Below are 14784 nucleotides of genomic sequence, written 5' to 3' on the forward strand. Positions count from 1 at the left end.
CCTCGCCTGTACTGCCATAATTAGGATATCTCATCTCTTGCTGATAGGGTGGGGATGCTCTTTAAAGCACAATGCTGTCTCATCCCTCCCTGGCAGGATGAGCGTGATTGGGAAGACAACTTCTGGCGTGCCAGTGCTCGTGCCTTCCACACTGCCCCGATGAGCTGGGGAATGTCCTCCAGAGTCAGGGCTGGACCTGAGACCCCCAGGTCAAGGGCACCTCTCACAGCCTCAGTGACCTCTCTGAAGGGCCCTAAGCCAACTTGCCTGAGGACCAAATCTTCCCCAACACCTCTCTCCATGCAGCACAGGGCGATGAAGGTGTCCTTCACAAACCCCATGCTCAGTGAAGGGTGAGGACACCATGAGTGCTCCATGCCCCATTCTGTACTGCCATTATCTCTGAAGCCTTGGGCTTCAGGAAGATGCTCAGGGTTGTGTTCTGCTGCAGACAGAATAGTCTCCTTTGGGGCAGAAGATATTCAGGGTGGGGTTTTTTTGCATCCCCACTTTGTTACAAGTTGTATCATAACTTTTCTTTGTGACCTAAGAGGGTGCAATCCACCTCTTGGAACCCCAGATAATTAATGGGATATCTTATTGAAAGCCATCTTTACTCTGATGCTTCCCTGATCTCTCCCAGGGCTCTTTAGCTATGAAGGTTTGAGATGTTTCTGTTCCAGCTGTAACTGGAGCAGTTTGGGCAGGTGGACACCTATGATAGAAATGATCCCAAGGTAGTTTAATTACAGACTAGCTGGAAGCAGCACCAGCTCTATTCCTGAGCACCTGAGAAAACTTGGGGTTTATATCCTGGCACTGGGCACCTTGACACCCAAGGGGTGTGATTTGGATCTCCAGGGGAAAAAAGGGAGCCTGTCCCACCCTCGTGGTCCTTTGGGTGGGGAAGAAACCCAGCCACCCAGGTGGAAGCCAGCAGCATGTCATGGAGGGGTGGCTGTGTGTGGGCAAGGGGACTGCAAAGTTTTTGGTCTCGATTCAAGCCACTGAAAGCCAGAAGTAAAATACCATCCATTGTTGGTTTATACACCCGTAGTAGCCAAACAAACATCCCCGGAGCCCGTCCTTATCACTTTATTACACCTGCTAGAGTGAATAGATTAAAGAGGATGGGGGAGGGGGGAGAAAGCTGAAGAATCCAGCAGAAAAACTGGGTTTTGGGATTGTTAATTATTCTCTGGGGTCTCTAATCTTTAACTGGCAAACAGCATCACTAACTGTCTTAAAGCCCCTCCTGGAACATCCTGATAATAAGCCATCTGCATGAAGGCACCCCGTTATCTGCCCTCCTCCAGCCGCCTGTGACATGGCTGGAGTGGGAGATAATGAATGTGTGGTGTGTAATAACGACACGTCATTCATGATTATCGGCCTGATACCCAACCTTTTAGCTCCATTGTTTGTGCTTCAAAAAGAAAAAAAAAATAAAAAGGAAAAGAAAAAGAGAAAATAAAAAGGAGAAGGGAAAGAAGAAAAAGGGGATGTTTTGGTGCTATGGATTGTCCCGGGGTCCCCGAAGTGTCTCCCTGCCAAAGGGCTGGCTCTCGTAGCATCTCCCGGAGGATTTGTGGTACTCGGGAAGGACTCGTCCGTGGATTGGCGGCTGCTGTAGCCATGGTGATGGAGGAGCGAGCTGAGACAGCACAGACATGTCACTGCCTGGCAGGGAGATATTTGGGGCAAATGCGAGGCGATTAGATCTGTGTCACTGGCTGCTGCCCGGCTCCTCACGCAGCTCCTTTGCTGCTCTCCCGGCCGTTTGCTGGTGGCTTGGCACAGGAGGTTATCTTGTACAAGCGGCTGTCCAGAAACTGCCACCGTTTGAAGGTGGGGGGATATTTGTGGTGCTCAGTTTGACCTGGCTAAGCTGAAAACTGGAAGAATTTTCTCCTGGTTGCTGCTGCATTAGGGCTTCACGGTGCATGGGTGCTGCGAGACCTTCCCTCAAAAGATTTGGCCCTTCAAACTGCAGACCTGGTTTAAGCACGGTTCTTAACAGGAAGAGATTTTAAAGTGTTTGGCTCTGCTTACCTCAATTACTGTCATAGCTGCCTGGAATAACAATCCATTTTTTTGCATAAAAAATGGCAGCAGTTTCTCCTCTCTTTCCCAAGCAGATTACCAAGAGCAGTTTCCCTGGAGAAAGTCTCCACTGAAAGTGGTTGGGGTTTAGCCATTCATAACAATCTAGCAATCAGAAGGACTCTTGGAAACCCAATGGGCAGCTTTGGTCATGCAGTGAATGGGGTGATGGCCCTAAAAGAGAGGCCATGGGATGAGCACAGCTGGGGGTCCTACCCTCCCATTCCCAAACCAGAAGTTGCTGTAGTGACACCTTTCAGGTTTCTTTTGGGACCCACCCCCAAGGAGAATGGGATGGGTCTTTGTGGCCAAGCTCACTCAAAGCTCATTTCTTGGACCACCTGCTGGAGAGCAGATGAGCAGGGCTTCAAGGTGGTTTGCCTCTTCCCAGGTGGGTGACTGAAATGTCTGACAAATAGGATTTCTCACTATTTCTCAGATTTCTCAGTTGGTGCGCCCCTTGGGCAGGCCACTCTTGAACTGAGCAGTCAGTTCTCAGCCTCTGCAGGACAAGGTTTGAGGCAGACCCATTTCTCCTCTTGTTTTATTTTGCAAGCTGTCCTTGTTCTTACCACCAGCACTTTTGTGTGTGCGGTGTATAATTCTCTTTTCCTTTGTTTGACCACAGATCATTTCAGTAATTTCCTTACCATTGAAACTCCTGGGGTTAAAGGTGAGGTGATGGGTGGTGTGGGATATGTGGAAATAGGCCCAACAGGGCGCATGGAAACAGTGCTTGTGGCTTGAGAAAACACTGACAGAGCTGCACAGCTTGGGCACAGCTTGCCTCTGGCCTGCTGGGATTCCTCTTGTACCCTGCTGGGCCCTCAAATGCAAAGGAAACCAAAGCCAAGCTTGGAGATCCTCCCCACAAAGCTTTATTCTCATTTCAGAGAGGAGAACAATGCTGATCACATGCTGTTTCCAGTGTGCCAAGTGCTTCCTTAGGTTAGCTGGTGGCATTTTCTGTGCTGGCTCCTGAGCCCCCTCAGCTCAAGGAAGTTCAGAGCTGGGACAGAAAAGAGCCACAAGCATTCATCTCCATAACGGTGGGCACAGTGCCAGCCCCAGGACAGGGCTGTGGAGGGTGGTGGATGCAGTGAGGCTGCTGGGAGGAGCCCTCCTGACCCAGCCTGGAGGCAGGGCTGGGCTCTGTGCTGGGGCAGCACCCAGGCTTCAGGAACCCACACAAACCAAGGCATTCACTGCCAAGCACAAGTGGGGAACTGACACTGGGACAAATCCACAGGCAGGTGACACAAGTCCTGTCAGGGAGTGGATGAGGGCAGGTTGGAGATGAGGACATGAGCAGGGTGTGGAGGATGCCTGTGGAAGTGAAGGATGAGCCACAGCCATGCTGTGGAACCCCCTCAGCAGTGCTGCTGCCCTGCAGGGAGGGGCACTGGACCTGCTGGGTTTGGTGTCTGAGGGCTCAGAGAGCCCCTCTGGACAACAGTGGCACAGGGGTCAATATGGGAGAGGTCCAGTGTGGCCACTGTGGGTCTGTTTGGTGATTCCCTCTCAAACCTCTGGTGGAGGGTGTCCCTTGGGAGAGCTCTTGCCTCCCTGCCATGGTACCCCATGGGATCACAAAATCTTCTTCAAATGCAGGTATATCCCATTTTTGGACCTGAGGACGATCTGTGGTATCATTATGGGACTCTTGGATGGGTCCGGGTGGAGCTCGAAGTGAAGCAGGGTCAAGGCCAGTGCCACCTTCATCTCATTCATGGCAAACTGCTGCCCAATGCAGTTCCTGGGGAGAGGGTGACAAATGCTCTGATTGCTGCCTTTGTCCCCAGCCACCCCCGAGCTGGACTCACCCCATGTGTGAGCTGAGCTTATCTAGTAAGTCCCTGATGCACCCAACTCTGTGGTGGGGTATCACTATTTATTTTACTATTAAATATTGAAAAAAGATACGAGATTGAGAGAACAGGGGCTTACTTCACTAGGAAGTGCAGCCAGGATCAAGCTAAAAGCACAGACACCTCCAAAAGGTTATTTCTGGCTCTGTGTGGTGATCCTCTTGCAAGCTACTGAGACCTCAGTATCCTACATCTGTCTATTGGTACAGCATGGGAACCATAGACACTTGGCCCCCTTGGCTTCGGGGTGCACTGGGCTTCACCCTAAACAAGGGAGTGTTCCCAACATAGGCAACACAAAATGTAAACATCTCCACAATGAAAAATGTGTGTAATCCTACAGTGACCACAGAGCATGGAAATCCCATTACAGAAGATGCTGTAATAGGAGATCCTGTTTTGGAAAGCCTGCTTGAGTTGGCCAAGCCAACTTGGCTTGTGGAGTCTGAGGGAGTATTAGCTTTAGGAGTTCTCGTCTGAGCTAGATCTCACATGCAAGGCAGCCTGATAGGAAGAAGAGGGATGAAGGATCTCGCACCTGGATCCAGCAGAGAAAGGCAGGAAAGCATGGGAGTGCCTCTGTGCTGAGTTCTCTGGAGAAAACCTCAGGGGATCATAAACCTGTGGGAGCAACAAAGACCATTTGGTCAGTGTTTGGTCTGATCTGAGCAGCACCAGGTTCTTCCCTGGTCCCCAGGTTAGGGCTGGAAGTGGTCTCTACTCTTCCTGGGGGAGCTGCAGATGACAGTCATCTCTCTATGAAGCCACTGAGTGGATCTTCCCCTTGGAGATACCCAGGTCACCCACTACAACGCCCAGGATGCCTGCAGGTGTTTTCTCATCCATGGCAGCAAGGATCAAGTCAGGATCCTTCCATTCCAGAAGTGCCTGATCATTGATCTCCAGACAGCTGCTGGAGAGAGGCAGCTATGCACCCTTCTTCAAACTTTCCAGTTATTTCTTGAAGCCGCTAAAACATCATCTCCAAATCACACATTGTTTTATGGGGCTTGGGACTTCTCATACCATTCTAAGTGTGTGCAGGGCAGCTGAAAGCAGTCAGAGCATCTTTGTGTCACCATGCACAAAGAGAGACTATTGAACACCCTTTCCCAGCCCTTTGTTATGTTCAAAGCCTTTGGGGTGTTTGGTAACTCCACTGAACTTTGCATTTAGATGTGGACTGTTGGAATGACAAGGGGGGAAAAAAAGCAGCAGGGAGGCACAGGCTGCCTTCTTCAAGGGGAATGGATGTCTGGGCTCAGAGACCATCTTCTTTTTGCTGTTATAAAGGTGAAGTACCTCGGGGTCCTCCCACACATCCCGATTCCTGTGAATAGCAAATATGTTCAGTCCAACCTGGCAGCCTGTAAAAGAAAAGTGAGAAAAGAGCTCATGAGACCTCAGAGTGAAAATGCAGAAGAGGTGTTTTGGGGATGCTCTCCCTCCCTAGGCTCTGCAGGGGCTGTTGCAAGGGATCTGGCAGGGATCTCCTGAAAACCTCATGTCAAAAACATAAACCTCAGAGTTGGGTCCCGTTTTTTCTATCAGTGTATCACTTTCACTTGGCCAGTAACAACACTCCACAAGTCCCCTCTGAGCTCTGGAGCATGTCCTTGCACTCTGCCACCCTTTCTAGGCTCGTTGTGATGGCAAAGCTGTGGTAGCTCTGTACATCTACAGGAGAGAGAAAGGAGTCTGGAAGACACTCTAGCCCCTCCACAGAGAGCAGGGAAGCCACTCTAGTCACAGACAGCAGCATGAAGGGTGAACAAACTCAACAGACCTGCTGGCAAGCTGCGTCCATCAGGAAATGTGACGGGTTTGGAGAGCTGTCGGGACACAGCAGGAACTGGTGGGAACAGGCGTAAGCTCTCTTTGATGCACATCGTGGTGTAGGTCATCTTCCCGAGGTCCTCCCTGAAAACAAACTTGCTTCAATGCCCTCAATCCCTTTGTCACAAAGATGTCACTGGTCTGTCCAGACCCCTGAGGGAAACCACTTGTCAGTGATCTGGACAATTGACCACTACCCACTGGATGCCACCTTCCAAACAATTTCTCAACCACTGAACAGTCCACCCATCAAATCCTTGTCTCTCCAATTTAGGGGGAAGAATGTTGGGAAGGACAATGTCAAAGGCTTTCAAAGATAAATTGAAAGAGTTCAAGATAAAGGAATAAGAAGTCCTAGCTCACCACTCAATGGAATCTCGGTCTCCCAGGATGCCCTGGATCTCCTCCCTGCACCTCTGCTGGTGCTCAGGGTGCAGTGACATGCAGTAGAAGAGCCAGGAGATGCCACTGGCTGTCGTATCATGACCCTCAAACATGAAGGTGTCCACCTCGGCACGCAGGTCCTCATCAGACAGTCCAACTCCATTTGCATCCTAAGAAAGAGAAGAAAATGTCATTCCTATACACATAGGTCTTTTATTTTTATACCCAAAGGACTGGTATGATTTGGTGTCTCTTGAGCTTCCCTTTTTGTGCTGATGCACCTTCGGTGCCACACGGTTCTGTTCTTTGGCATTTGGTATAGTCATTTCAAACATTCACCTTGCTACAAAGAAGAATGTCCAGGAAATCCAGGTGCCTCTTCTTCTGGATCTTCTCAAGTTCCTTCTCATTGGAAAGCAACATCTTTCGTTCTTGTATTACCTGATCTGCACAGAGCAGAGATCATTTTATAACCCCACTCTGAGCCGCTCCAGGGCAAATGGGGGAGACGTTCAGATGGGAGACAGGACTGGGGAGAAAGGGGCAGGAATACCTGTGTGGGTATGGGCCAGCTTGCAGGCAGCCTGAAACTCACGGCCACTGCGAGTCCAGTCATAGAAGACATCCTTGAAGGACAAAGTCTGGATTCTATGGCTCAGGAGGTAGCTCAGGTCAAAAACAGCTTTAATATAATAGTGGGAGTCGCTGTAAAGAGGGTGAGGTCAAAGCTGGTGTTAGCAAAATGAGTGGTGAAACAGGAACACTTGCTTTCCCAGGGTTTGGAAATTCAGGCACTGACCTCTGAGTCTGACAGTTGGAATTAAAACTGAAGGCACATTTCATGATGCTGTCTAGTGTCATCAAGCTCACATCTTGAAAGAGCTCCACTGACTTCTTCTCTGTGATCCTCTTGTCCCATTTATCCTAGAGGGAGAGCCATAGGTAAGGAGAGACAGACCACCAACTTTGGTCAGGTCATATTTTCCTGTCCCTCTTCCCAGATCCACTCTGCTAATTACTTTACTTTCTGGAAGCAGAGGCCCTAGTTCCTTATATATTCAGTGAGCCTAAACTAACTCTTCTGCACATGTATTTTCTCAAGTATAAAAGGATAAACATAAGGGAATGTAAGGATATTCTTGCAGTGGTTGATTTTATTGGCAAACAAAGAGAAAGAATAAGTGGAATATCCAAAAGAAGGTGAGAGGATCACTTTTAGAACTTCAAAACTACTCCAAAAATTCAGTGAAAGTAGAAACTCTCTAAGTACCATCTCTTTCTCTCACTCACTTTTTGTTTTCACTGTTTCACAGCTGAAAGGTAAAAGTAGCAGGAGTGGGGATTCTTACCAGCATCACTTTGACTGAGTCTGACATCAGGGTCACGTAAGATTTCAGCACATCATAATGAAAGGCTGGGGTGAGCATCTTCCTGTGCTGGAACCATTTGCTTCCTTCCAAGACCAGCAGCCCCTTCCCTGAACACAAACAGCAAAGGCACAATCAGTTCCTGCAGGCTCTGATCACAGCTCTGACAGCCTTACTACTACTTTTGACTTACCAATCCAGGGAAGTACTAATTTGTAGGGTACATTAGCCTTGGGATCTGTAAAATGGAACAGATATCAGAAATGTATGAATAACTAATGAATTCAACACAACAAAAGAGAAAATTCAGGATAAATGTGCATTAGATTTTGCCCTCCAAATCACATGATAGAATTAATCTAATTTCAATACTTAAAATACTGTACCACCAGAGATAGAGTTTAGAAGTGATCATCTACAGTTATGACCACAGTGGACTTGAAAAAACAGAGAAAGATAGAACAAAAATATGTGTGTGGAAAAGAAACAGCCATGGTAAATTCTAAACTGACAACAATAGATATGAGTGACTGGGGTTGGCCATGTACCTACCACTCATATGCTCCACAGGAGGGAGCAGAGAAGACTTAAGACGCCTTCTGAGAGCCACTGCCATGACAGCTCACACCTTTTACTGGGTTTACTGGGAAGCACAAATATTGTGGTGGTAGAAGCCGTAGAAGACAGTAAGACAGATGACCCTTAAACTGGGAACTGACAGGAAACTGGAAGGAACAGACACCTGGTCTCTGTTTTGCACAGGAATACAAACTGCTCCATGAAACCTGGGCAGCCTGGGCTTTTGTGAAGTGGAGCAAAAGAAGAATTGCAATAGCTGTGAAGGAAGCTGACAGAGGAGATAACTCCAGGCAAGTTTGCCAGTATTTTCTTGGTAAGAAAGTGTCAAAGACTTCTCAAAAACAGAGGTAGAGACTCACCTGTTCGGCCAAGTATGTTTTTGGCATATTCAGGGTGGTGGATGATTAGAGCAGGCAGGACTGGTCCAAACCATCTGGGAAAGGCATAGGGATATTCTTGTCCCCATGACACCATCTGGTGTAAAATGTTTTCAGAATGAATCTGCAAAGAGAATTAATCAGGGATTAATAAAGACAAAAAGAGAGAGACATGCCAGGGATGGCAGAGGTTAAACTTGCAGTCTTATGGAAAGCACATGCAAGACATTTTCCCTTGGGCAATAGAGAGTGGGCAGATTTGCCACACAGGGCTCTTATGCTGCAGGTGGAAGAGAGGATGAGCGTTGTAAAGGGACCAGGCACAAGAGGCAAAGCTGCCTGAGCCACCAAACCCCTGCAGCACAAGACAGCTCCATGGAGAGTCCCTTGCTGGGCTGGTGGCAGCTGAGGCACCTTAGGATGGCCTGGGCTTGGAGCAGCTCTGTGTAGCACTTGGGAGCTACAGCTGGCATGGACAATGCCAGGATGCCTGGTGGACAGGCCAGGAGCACCAAGGCTGTCACACTCCTTGTTCCCCAATTTCAGCAGTGCAAGGTGAACATGAAGTGTGAAAGCAAAACATCTTAACTGTAGAATGATGAAAATGCATTAAAACACCCTGCTTTTGTGGCCATGTCTTCTTCAGGGTAAGACACTCCTATTGGTAGAAGGTTTCACATAGTAAAGAGACACTTTATGATTACTCATATTTAAATAACTTCATGGAAGTCCCATAACTCTTTGTTTAAGGATATGATTGAAAAGAACATGACTTTTTTGCCAGATTATGTACACCACATATCCAGCATCCTTTCCTCCTGCCCTGCAGAAGCCTTGGCACTCCCTATGGAGAAGTCCTCTCTTGTAGGAGGAGATGGGAGTAGGGGACATGCACACCCCATCTAATCCTTCTCATCCTGACTGATACCTTGCACAGCTGGGACAAACCCACCCTGGCTGAGCCCAGCTCACTCCTTACCAGGTGATTGTGGCCATGGAGCCAGTGTCTTGGAGGCCCAGGGAATGCCTCCAGAGCTTTGATGAGTTTCTTCCTCTCCTGGTAGAACTGGAGCACCTTCAGCAGCACAAAGACCACACCAAGCAGCACAGAGAGCTGCAGGACGACAGCAGAAGGTCTGGCTATGTTGTCCAGCAGAGATGCCATGCTGGTCTGGGACACTGCCTCCTCCTGCCTGTTATTTGCCTGCTCCTCTCACGCCTGAGCCAGGTGGGGAGCTCAGTGCAGGTAAAAATCCTCTCCCTCCTCCTCTGCAGCAGGTGAGTCTGGTGAAGTGGAGCTGACAGCAATTTATAGCTGCTGGAATATCACAGCAAACCCTGCGTCAGCTCAGCCAGTAACCTGTGCTCCCACTTACACTTTGACCTGCTTTCCACAGCCTATCACTGCAACCTGGAGAACAAACAGCCTCTGAATAATTCCTGCTTTCTCTGAAGTCCCAGCAGTGCTGTCACACACACACAGTCCTCCATACCCAGGTATGAAGCCAGGGGAGGGAGGAGGTGAGATGTAGGCAGGCTGGGGCTCTAGCTGAGCTCCATGCTGTCCTCAGAGAGGTCAGGTACAGAAGCTGTTCCTCTGCCCATAGGAGGTGAGGAGCACACAGGCCAGCTCTTCTCAATGAGTGGGCTGCATGGATTCAGCCACCTTCACCTGTAAAAGCATTGCTCTAGGTGACTGCAGCATCACCCAGCTCTGCTGGGCTCTAATCCAGACAATGGACATAACTCCAGCAGCACACAGGGGATGGGGCCCTGTTCCCCAAGGGCTCTTTCCACAGACAAGCCAGGAGACAAAACTGCTGTCCAGGGGAGTTACCATGGCCAGTAGGTGAGACAAAGAGAGGAAAAGCTGCAGAGCAGTGAAGTGAGTTGCAGCAAGGTTGAGAGCACATGATGGGGAGGTGTGATGGCAAGGCCATGTTCCCTCTACAGGCCTGGTGAACCCTCCTTCCTCTGACCACATGGCATCTCACCTTCTATAAAAATGCTCTACATCTCTGCATTTTCCCCTCTAATGCAGTGCTTGGTTGGGGCCCAGGTAGGACCCTTCTTGCAGTCCCTGTGCAGATCCTGCTGCTTACCTGGGCTCACATCCCATAAGCCCAGAAACCTGGAATGGAATTGTGGAGTTGGTGGAGAACTGGGGCTGGAAGTCTGACATATGTGGGACTTCCATGAATATTGTAAACAGCAGGATCCCCAGATGGGCTGAAATAATGTCCCTTTTGTGTCTTAGGATATTATGAGGACCAAATATATTATCAGCTGTGGAGACTGATAGTCCAATAGCCTACAATATAAGGGCTGCTGTACTCTCTGAGTGCTTCTTTTCAATGTAACACATCTCTGAGACAGAGGACTTCTGATGTTTGGGCACTTCCCTTTAGTTTTTAGTCTAAAATATGCCATGTCTCACATTTGCTGCTTGTAGAGTCACTTTGTTGAAAAAAACCACAGTTTATCTGATGTTTATTGTCATTGCCTTGGAGAACATCCCTGGCAGGCACTACACCGAGCAGAGTTACCTTTTCACACACTTGGCCACTTTCATTGAAAATTAGTGTATCGTTTCATACTGAGCCAGCTGGCTCTGTGTGAAAGTTCAGGGGAGAGATAAAGGTTGATCTTTAGGAGGCAGGAAACTGTAATCAGGTTAGGCATTTCTTAGGGAGGGCTTTGGCTGGAGCCAGAGCATAAGGGACCCAGTTTGACATGACAAACTCTCTTGTGGAGACCTGCAGAACATTCATAAATATTATGATGCTGTCTAGTTGGATCCCTCACGAGGTCTGCACAAGGAAAAGAGAGAGGTCTGATGTTTAAACCTTTGTTCAGTGCCAGTGGAGCTGTTTGGAATATCCTGTGGTACCTACATCATTACCAGACTGACCAATCTGCATTTAGCTGGCATCTTTCAGCAATCCCCTACAAAATAACCCATAAATACCATCAAACCCACAGGTGCAGGGGCCAGGCCAATGGATGGTGTTTCTGGTGCAGCTGCAGATGAAACTTTTATAACAACACAGAAATTTTCAGTGGTGACAAAGTCCCTGGAGAGTGGGTCAATGAACAGGGACAATTTTTACCAAACTGACTTCCTTATAGTTGTAAAATAACCAGTAACCACTGTTGAGTGTGAAGCCAAGAAATATGTGTTGTCTTGAAGGTCAAGTGAGATGTCAAGTGCTGAGCTGATATGGAGGGAACATAGGGGACAGAGTGGCTTAATCCATATTTGTGGGGATTTGGAGCAAGAATCTGATTTTGAGTGATAGCAAAACTGGGTGCTTAATACAGCCTCCAGCCTCTGCATTCTATATTTCACTGGTGGAGGGGAAAGAAAAAACTTTCTCATGTATTTTAGAGATTTCACAGCAAGAGAAGCCATGAACACTCACAGCCTGAGGAAGAAAACTCAGGGGGTTTTGCAGGGGGAGAAACTATGAAAGTTCAAAAGGCAAAGTGAACTTGCTGCAGAGCTGAAAGGGGAGAGATGTGAAAAGGGACAATATTGGTTTGATGACTGCAAGGCCTGGGGACAAGGCCAGAACAATCTGTTAGCACCAGAAAAATCTACAGCCCTGGTTACAGAGGACTCCAGAAGATCTCAGCATGGAAAAGCAGGACAAGGGTCTCTGACAGCCAGGTGAAATTTAAGTGGCAAATTGGTACTTTGCCCCAGAGCATGACCTTGCAGCAGCTGCTCTCCCTGGTTGTCCCTGTGTTTATTCAGATAGGAAGAAGAGTCCAGGTCCATCTGTCCCTGTGTGTTCCTGCAGCACTTGGTGATGACAGATGAAATGCAGCAGTAATGCCAAAAAAAATAATAACATTTCAAACTTCCAAACACATGATAGATGAGAAAATCATGGCAAGAGCCGAGCAAGTGTTGCAGAGTAATGCAAGCTGCCTGGGTCCCATCTGACCACACATGTCTTGAGGATGAATGTATATCTGGAATCATTTAATACAGCTGTCTTACAAATATGCTGCAATACTTATTAAATTCACAGGCTGCTTCCAGTGTAAAATCCCAGTGGAGTTTAGATGGAAACTGCTGGTGCTATCTGACAGTAAATTTGCCTGGGGAGCAGCGTGGGTCCTGTGCAGGGACTGCATTTCTGGTGTTGTGAGCCAGCTGCTCTCCCTGCTGGTGCTGCTGCTTCCAACATGCCTGGCAGCATCCAAAAAAGTGCCACCACTGAACTGAGATACACAGACACCCTTCATGTGACTGGAATGTGGCTGCACAGTGCTGGTGACAATCTGGGGAAAGGAATAACTGCAGGAGTAGGTGGCATCTTTGCCCTCCTGCTGTCAAAAAACCAAGCTGCAATGACGAAAATCTAAGATGTTTTTAACTAAAACAAAGACTTACCTTTGTTACACCTGGCACAGCCACTCACATGAGTAGATGTCAAAAGAGTTATCTGAAGGTCTGAATCACACAGTCCAAGGTCAGCCCATCATCATCTTTGCACTTACCCTTTCTGCAGAAAGTAGGGAAGGATTAAAGAATGAGGTAAGTTCTCTGCAGCAGGTCCTTTACTGTCTTTATTGCAGTGAGCAATACACTCCATGTGACCTGGCCTTTTTATTATTACCATGTTTTTAATACCTAGGAGAGGAAAGGTAAGTGTGGGGAATTGATCTCAGGAATCACATTCTGGAAAGATTTGGCTCACTGTGGCACTGGGGCACAGTAGCTCCAGAACCCTGTTGCAGCTTCAGCCCTGCTTTCCTGTTCAGAAGCAGGGCAGCCATGGAAGATTTGTGATGCAGGATGAGATGATGCAGGAAGATGAGATGATGCAGGATGTGGGATGATGCAGGATATGGGATGTGGGATGCAGGCTGGCTGGCCTGGCATGGAGAGCTGGCCTGGCATGGAGAGCTGGCCCATGTGGCTCAGGGAAATTGTGAGCTGGGCTGCCATGTGTGGTGTTATTTAGCAGTGTTTCCAGTTCCTAGCCTCAGGGGGGTGACAGCACCAAGGAGAGATTTGTGAGCAGATTTTATGCTGGGTTTGGGTGGCTGCAGGGGAATCCAGGCTCTGCTCCCTTCTCACGCAAAGAAGCCCACAAGCATAACTCTGAGAGGATAGTGAGAATGCTTCAGAACATCTTCCCTTTTCCTCTTCAGATATGAAGAGGCATAGGGAATCCTAAAAGTCACAAGGGAGGCAATGACTGGACAGGATGAAGACAGGAGCAGTTAGGCTTTTCCATCCCATGGCCAGGAACATTCATGTGTTGGATGGTCCAGTTGGGACAGCAGCAGTGCAGCTTTTCCTGTACCCCCAATTCAGTCCACTCACAAAAACCAAACCAAACCTGCCCCAGCCTTCTACCACATTTATTACCTTCTCTGGACTTCTGGAGCACTTGGTAAAACAGGTCACCAGCTTTTAAAACCTCTGCACATTCCCCAAATAACCCATGCCAAGGCTTTAGAAATCCTGGGGAGTGCTTGATGTTGTGCAATCTGTATCTACCCAAATGCAATTTAGCAGCTGCCATTTATTTACATGAGGACTGGTATATCAAGTTCCCCTTTTGTGATCCCCTTTAACCTACTTTTTTTCAGTGGGTACACCATGCTTTCAGCCTTTGCTCTTGCTCATTAAATGCTCATGCTTTAATCTTCCACATTGGAATGCCAAGGTTCATCCACTCCTCTTTAGATGGTATTTTTTTCAAATCTTGTCTTTATAAGAAAATTGCATCCAATAGAGAGATGTATGTAATTTACTTCTGGTAACTTCAGTTATTTTGATAAAAAATTTTCTCATTTTGCACTTTAGGATATATAAGCTTGGAGTAGATGCTGTTGCTTTTATACTTAAATCTCCAAACAGGGTTGAAGGACGCTGTCTCATTTCATCTGCTGAAAAAAATACAAGTGAAAAAATTTTGAGAAATATTTGTGTTTATACATCCAAGTATGATGTTTGCTTTGATTGCAACAGCAGGATATTATTGATTCATATTACCTTTTCTATCTGTCCATGTACAAAACATCCACTGGAGAGATTGCTGCCTGTCAGTCATTTTTTCTCTTGGTTTTGTGCAATGCCTGTGCCTGCTCTTGTGCTTATGGACTCGCATACCATTCACTGCAGCAGTTTTTCAATTTATCAAGATAATTTTGTATCCTGACATGGCCCTCCAAAGAGCTTGTCGTGTCTCATAGTTTCATAACTTTTGACATTTTGATAAGCATACTCTGTCTCTCTCCACTGTATAA

The 14784-nt window shown here is 47.6% G+C and overlaps 1 protein-coding gene across 1 annotated transcript; it reads right to left on the reverse strand.

Annotated features, from left to right (window-relative positions):
* Nucleotides 1-2958: 2958 nt before the first annotated feature.
* LOC106850585 (cytochrome P450 4B1-like) lies at nt 2959-9844 on the reverse strand. The gene is made up of 12 exons (XM_014872021.2): nt 9494-9844; nt 8497-8638; nt 7752-7796; nt 7541-7668; nt 6991-7115; nt 6745-6896; nt 6531-6637; nt 6171-6361; nt 5758-5891; nt 5274-5338; nt 4510-4592; nt 2959-3859 (listed from the first exon to the last, which is right to left on the reverse strand). Exons 1-12 carry the CDS (start codon nt 9677-9679, stop codon nt 3691-3693), a joined length of 1527 nt encoding a protein of 508 aa, XP_014727507.2. The 5' UTR covers nt 9680-9844; the 3' UTR covers nt 2959-3690.
* Nucleotides 9845-14784: the final 4940 nt, after the last annotated feature.

Source organism: Sturnus vulgaris, chromosome 9, assembly GCF_052056855.1.
Source record: "Sturnus vulgaris isolate bStuVul1 chromosome 9, bStuVul1.hap1, whole genome shotgun sequence".
Classification (NCBI taxonomy): Eukaryota; Metazoa; Chordata; class Aves; order Passeriformes; family Sturnidae; genus Sturnus; species Sturnus vulgaris.